Source organism: Chionomys nivalis, chromosome 6 (genome assembly GCF_950005125.1).
Source record: "Chionomys nivalis chromosome 6, mChiNiv1.1, whole genome shotgun sequence".
NCBI classification, from domain to species: Eukaryota; Metazoa; Chordata; class Mammalia; order Rodentia; family Cricetidae; genus Chionomys; species Chionomys nivalis.
In genome coordinates, this window is record NC_080091.1 from 11,929,211 (window position 1) to 11,935,631 (window position 6,421).

General features: G+C 53.0%; 1 protein-coding gene and 1 non-coding gene across 2 annotated transcripts; one reads left to right on the forward strand and one right to left on the reverse strand.

Annotated features, from left to right (window-relative positions):
- Positions 1-1,139: 1,139 nt before the first annotated feature.
- LOC130876639 (small nucleolar RNA SNORA15) lies at positions 1,140-1,271 on the reverse strand. Its single transcript, XR_009057299.1, has one exon. It is a non-coding gene; the product is annotated as a small nucleolar RNA SNORA15 (small nucleolar RNA).
- A 1,520-nt stretch (positions 1,272-2,791) lies between these two features.
- On the forward strand, positions 2,792-4,787 carry Tnfsf9 (TNF superfamily member 9). The gene is made up of 3 exons (XM_057771713.1): positions 2,792-3,226; positions 3,583-3,619; positions 4,330-4,787. Exons 1-3 carry the CDS (start codon positions 2,792-2,794, stop codon positions 4,785-4,787), a joined length of 930 nt encoding a protein of 309 aa, XP_057627696.1.
- The last annotated feature ends 1,634 nt before the right edge of the window (positions 4,788-6,421 follow it).

A 6,421-nucleotide genomic window follows, 5' to 3' on the forward strand; every position in this document is an offset into this window, starting at 1 on the left:
AACAGCCGACCTGGGGTTATAGGCCAGTTGGTAGAGCCCAGGCCTAGTGTGGCTCTGGGTTCCTTCCCCAACACTGAAAAAACTGGGTGTGAGGGTGCGTGCCTGAGTGTGAGGGTGCATGCCTGCGTGTGAGGGTATGTGCCTGTGATGTGTGGGGGTGCATGCCTGTGATGTGTGAGGGTGCATGCCTGTGATGTGTGGGGGTGCATGCCTGTAATGTGTAAGGGTACATGCCTGTGATGTGTGGGGGTGCATGCCTGTGATGTGTGGGGGTGTATGCCTGTGATGTGTGAGGGTACATGCCTGCGTGTGAGGGTGCATGTCTGTGATGTGTGGGGGTGCATGCCTGTGATGTGTGGGGGTGCATGCCTGTGATGTGTGGGGGTGCATGCCTGCGTGTGAAGGTGCATGCCTGTGATGTGTGGGGGTGCAGCCTGTGATGTGTGAGGGTGCATGCCTGCATGTGAGGGTGCATGTCTGTGATGTGTGGGGGTGCATGCCTGTGATGTGTGGGGGTGCATGCCTGCGTGTGAAGGTGCATGCCTGTGATGTGTGGGGGTGCATGCCTGTGATGTATGGGGGTGCATGACTGTGATGTGTGGGGGTGCATGACTGTGATGTATGGGGGTACATGCCTGTGATGTGTGAGGGTGCATGCCTGAGTGTGAGGGTGCATGTCTGTGATGTGTGGGGGTGCATGCCTGTGTGTGCCTGTGTCCCAGCAATCAGGAGGGTCAGGCTGTCTAGTGAGTTTGAGGATGACCTGCGGTACGCCAGACACTATGTCAAAACAGTCTCCCCATTTCACAGTTGTTTCCTGCAGGTGGCGGCTGAGGTATACCAACTGGTCCCTCTTTGGGCACAAAACAGCTTAAAATTATTTTAAATTACATTTTTTTCTTTTCTTTTTTGGTTTTTTTTTTTTCGAGACAGGGTTTCTCTGTAGCTTTGGAGCCTGTCCTGGAACTAGCTCTGGTAGACCAGGTTGGCCTTGAACTCACAGAGATCCGCCTGCTTCTGCCTCCCGAGTGCTAGGATAAAAAGGCGTGCCCCCCTACTTGTTTTTGTTTTCAAGACAGAGTTTCTCTGTGTTGTCTTGGCTGTCCTGGAACTCTTTTCTTTCTTTTTTTTTTTTTTTAACTTGTACTAACTTTTAATGATGATATACCATAACAAAACCGGCATACCTATCATTTTAAAGGAAGATGTTACTTTTGCATGGTGTCTGGCTGTGTAAATTACTGACTAAAGAACAGAATATTCAGCCATGCCTTGGAACTCACTCTGTAAACCAGGTTGACCTCTAACTCAGAAATCCTCCAGCCTCTGCCTCCTGGGTGTCACGATTAAAGGCATGCACCACCAGCACCCAGCTGAATCACATTTTCTTTCTTTCTTTCTTTTTTTCTCTCTCTCTCTTCTGTTTTTCGAGACAAGGTTTCTCTGTAGCTTTGGAGCCAGTCCTAGAACTAGCTCTTGTAGACTAGGCTGGCCTTGAACTCACAGAGATCCGCCTGCCTCTGCCTCCCGAGTGCTGGGGTTAAAATGGGATTAAAAGTGTGAGCCACCAACGCCCAGCAAGATTACATTTTCTTATCGGGTGCTTGTAGTGGTCAAAAGACGTCTGCAGGATAGCTCTGTAGGTGCCAGTTCTCTCTCTCCGTCAGGTGGGTCCCAGGGACTGAACTCAGGACACCAGGCTAGGTGGTTACATCATTACCGGCTTGTCTTTTCAGCAGATCAAGACATCGCGGAGTCTGTCCCCAGGGCTTGCCCAGCGTCAATCACCTCTCATTTCCTCTTTTGGGGGCCTTTTCTGATGTTCCTGCCTCCCCTGGGCCTTCAACTCACACAAGAGCAGTGAAAGAATGGGAAATCGGAAATGTGTCGGTGGCCTCGGGGGATTTCTCCATCTGGGTTCTCCGGTCTTCTGCTTCTGGGGTCCTAAAAGGTTCCTGACAGGAAGCCCCAAGAAGGTGGGTGGGGACAGGCCAAGAAAGGCCCCGGGGGTCTTGGGGAAGAGAGGCTGGGTGGGGGTGCTCAGGAGGGCTCTTCAGTTCCTCTGGGAGTGGGGAGTCGATGAATCTTGGATGTCCCCAGAGTTCTTTGCAAAAGCCCTGAATTTAGGGGAACCCTGGGGGCGTCCTGGGGATGGGAAGCTAGGGGTTGGAAGAAAGGGGAGCAAGAGAGACAGGGAGACAGAGGCTTGAGAGTCAGAGACAAAAAAACAGAACTGAAGAGCTGAGATAGAATTAAAGACCTTCAGGCAGGGCAGTCTCGGTGAACAGTCCCGTTACCACGCCTCCCGTATGTACCCAAACCTCAGGACAGCGAAAAGAAGGGAAACAGACCGTGGATCCAGGAGAGGCTAGGGAGGGAGTGGATCCCGACATTACATGGTCCCATCATATAAACAGCTGTTTAATGTGTCAGTGTTAAAAAAAAAAAAGCACACACACACACACCTCACTGAAAAGAAGAAAAGGAGGAGGGGTGGGGAGCAGAAGAAGGAAGGGGGGAGGAGCGGGAGACAGAAGAAGGAGGAAGGAGGAGGAAGGGAGGAAAAGTAGGGGAGGGGGAGGAGAAGAAAGAGGAGGACAGGCGTAGAATCTGGATACCACGGTGGGACTAGAGTGGAGGAGGGGGGAGGGAAAGTTCCCGTAGTCGTGGGGCGGAGCGAGGAGCCCGGGAACCCCGCGGCCGTCCTTAACCGCCCGGAAAAGACGCCCCCGCAGCCTCAGCCTATAAAGCGCGGGCTCAGGCGGGAGAGAAGCACTGCCCGACCGAGGCCATGGACCAGAGCACGCGGGATGCGGAGGACGCCGCGGAAGCCGGGCATGCCTCAAGTACTGTGTGTCCGGCGGATGCTGCGCTTCCCGCCGTTGCTGCGCTCCCATCGGATGCTGCGCTCCTCGCAGGTACCGTGCGACCAGAGAATGCTGAGCACCCTAAGGATGCTGTGAGTCTCAGGGTTAACGTTCAGGACCCCGAGCTCGCGTGGCCGCCCGCCCCGCACTCGTGTTCCCGCTGCCAGCTGCTCTACTGGCTAGGCGCTTTGCTGTTTCTGCTCGGGGTCGTCTGTGGCCTGATCGTCCTCTTCACCCGTATCCTGACCCCGCCGGCGCTCACAATCCCCACCTCGACCACCCAGGGGACCTTAGAGAAGACTTCAAACCTGACAGGCACCCCTGTTTCCCTAATTGGCCACCCCATCACTACACGGCAGGTGAGGCACGTCCCGTTCCCGGGGGAATCCTTTCTTCTAAAAGCACCCCTCTGCACCGTCGTGGGGAAAACACCTTTCCCTAGCGCCCTCGCGCGACCACGTTTGACACGCCCCTTCTCCGTCTCGCACTCAGAGACTTCTTTGCGTCTTAACCCCCTCAACTTCCTGTGTACATATCGGACCCGGGAGAGGACTACCGACGGTGCACCGCATTTCCCTACAGTCCCCTCTAGGTTCCCGGGACTTTCCTCCATCCAAAGTTGAAGGGCACCCCAGTGTGGGCTGGGCCTTATGAACTCCCACCTGCCCCTCTAAGACGTAGGGGAGCCCTTACTTTGTTTCTTCTTTCCTCCCAGGGGTCTTCCGTGTTTGCCAAACTACAGACTAAAAATGGTGAGTGTGCCTGATGTATCCCCAGCGGGTCCTGTAAAGAGGCTGAACAAAAGGGCCATTGGTGTCACGTAGTCTGTCCCCCTCTCTCATCTCTTTAGCCCCCCCATCACAGCACCAGCTGTCACCCTAATTGGGACTTCTCCCTCCCTCCTTCCCTTCCCCCTCCCCCTCTCCCTCTCCCTTCCTCTCGCTGTCCTTCACTTTCACGTAACCTAGGCTTCCCTCAAATTCATTTTGTAGCTGAGGCTAGCCATTCTCCTACCCGAATGAACCCAGGGCTTCAGGCGAGCCCTCGCCTGCTGAGCCCCAGCCGTTGTTCCTTCCTGCCTGTCGCTAAGTTCCTGATCCTCTTCCCAATCTCTTTGCCCTCCTGTATTCCCCCTTCCTGAAGCCTCTCTCCTTCCTCCCCTGTTCTCTCGCTCTTTCTCCCCTCACCCCTCCACTCTCCCCCAGCACTCCCCTTTGCTTTCCCTCCTCACCTCACCCTCCCACCCCTTGGCTCTCCTCACCTCCTCCCTAGAGCTTGCCTGCATCTCCACCCTAGACCTCTCTTCCCCTCTTTTTTTTTTATTCCACACCCACTTTCTTGAGGCCTCTCTACCTCCTTCCCTCAGTTTCCTTCTGTTCTGCTTCCTTCTCCGTACCCCCACTCCCAAGGTCCCACTTCTCCATACCCGACTACCCTCAGCAACTCCTTGTTCTTTTCCTAGAGGCATTGCTGAGCAATAGGACCCTGAGGTGGCACAGCCAACACGGAGCTGGGAGCACATACCTGTCCCAGGGTCTGAGGTATAATGACGACAAAAACGAGCTGGTGGTGGACCAAGCTGGTCTCTACTATGTGTCCTTGCAACTGAAGCTCAACCCAGTGTCCAAAAACATGGACCACAAGGTGCAGGGCCAGGTCTCTCTTGTTCTGCAACTGAACCCTCGGGTAAATGACCTTGACAGCTGGACCTCGACTGTGGACCTGTTCCCTTGCTCCATGGAGGCCAACTTAGTCGAAGGTTCCCGGAGTGACCTGATACACCTGAAGGCTGGCCACCGTCTCAGCGTGGAGCTGAGGGCCTATCTGCATGGAGTCCAGGGGCCGTACCATGACTGGCAGCTCTCTCAGACGGACACCACCAGCTTTGTGCTCTTCCTTGTGAAGCCTGGCACCTCTTGAGAATTGTCACCCATATGATAAAGGCACATGGCTGCTGCCAGTCACCCTTCTTATGACCCCTGGTTGCTGAGGCCCCAAGCTGCTATTTCTCATGGGGCCTGAGCAGGGGTCCCCTCTTCCAGTACTGTTCCCCCATCCTGTCCCTGACTGGACTCAGTATTTATTGTGAGCATAGCTCAAACAACACTTTATGTAATTCATTGGACAGCATTAGCAAACTACTGGGCAGGGTGCTATCGAGAAACCAGTCTTCAAAGATATGAAAAGGAAAGTCTTTATTTATACTAATATGTGAGAAATAAATGTATTTGTAAATAAATATTTTAGAATTATTTTTGTTGTTTAATTTTAAATTTTCACGTCCATAGCGTGGTGTTCATCCATGAAGTTGGTGCACGTGTGCTGTGTGTGGTTGTCCGTGTGTAGGAGGATAGAGGCTGGCGTGAAAGGTCTTTCTCGGTCACTCTCCGTCTTGGTTTTTGAGAGAGGGTCTCTCTGAACCTGGAACCCGCTGTTCCTGTAAGGCAGTCTGGCAATCAAGTCCCAGGAATCCTGTCTCCATCCCTGGCATCATCCTCCACTTCCTTGGGATTGGAGGCACTACTATACTGTGGCTTTTATGTGGGTGCCGAACATCCGAATTTAGGTCCTTAAAATAATTGGCTAAACTGGCTCTGCGCCACTATTCCTTTTTTGAGACAAGAGTCTTGTGTAGCCCAGGCTGGACTAAAAGTCCATATGTAGCATAGGCTGGCCTCAAACTCAGGCCTCTTCTGAGTCCCGAGATGACAGGGTGGTGGACATGGTGCTGGGGATGGAACCAGAGTCTCATACCTGCGAGACCTGCACTCTACCTCTGAATAGCCTATTTCTGGGAATCCAGCTGCGAACAAGCAAAAAAAAAAAGAACAAAGTAAAAACCCCCCAGCCATCCAGGTTTGGCAGAGCCAGCAGCATACACCATCTCTGTAGTGCGAGTTATGATTTATGATGTGAAGGCAGGGGGCTCTGTGCTAGGCCAGCGCCTTCACATTATAGAGACAGAACCCATTGGAGCAATATAATTATAGATTTGAAGGAACGAAGGAGACTTTGTTAAGGAAGTCATCCCTCCCCCGATAGGTATGCCGGCCAACAAGTGATTCAGCTGCAGCCTTCATCCGGGACTCCAGGTAACGGCAAGGATGGGAACTGTGTGTGTGCCTGGGCATGTGGAGTGTGAGTCCGACGACAGCCACACAGCCAGTCTCCCAGCGGAAGCCGAGGGGTGATGTGATTCACTCGGGCAGTGTATTTGTAAACTCAGCTGATATAGTGTTTCCTCACTGGTGTGAGTCACCGAGTGCGAAACCCACAGCCACCGTGGCTCAACAGATTTTTAAAAAGTTTCCATTTTATTGTTTCCTAGCTGTGACTTCAGGTGACTTATCTTGCCTATGGGGGGGGGGAGTGGAAATCCCTTTGTCACCCCACCTAAACTGGATTCTGTACTTTGGGACCTCAGGTTGGGTTTATTGCTTATTGGGGATTTAGCCCAGAGGAAACAGCAGTACTGAAGTTAGCTTCTGATCTGTTCTTCGGAGGTTGACGGTGGAAGAGTCTGGAAAATCCATGTACAGTAAAGCAGTTGCTCA

Excerpts from the sequence above, each read along its gene's own strand:
- Tnfsf9 (XM_057771713.1), top strand. The coding sequence starts at position 2,792 with ATGGACCAGAGCACGCGGGATGCGGAGGACGCCGCGGAAGCCGGGCAT. Across the intron at positions 3,227-3,582 it reads ACCCCATCACTACACGGCAG|GGGTCTTCCGTGTTTGCCAA; the intron begins GTGAGGCACGTC and ends CTTTCCTCCCAG. Across the intron at positions 3,620-4,329 it reads CAAACTACAGACTAAAAATG|AGGCATTGCTGAGCAATAGG; the intron begins GTGAGTGTGCCT and ends TTCTTTTCCTAG.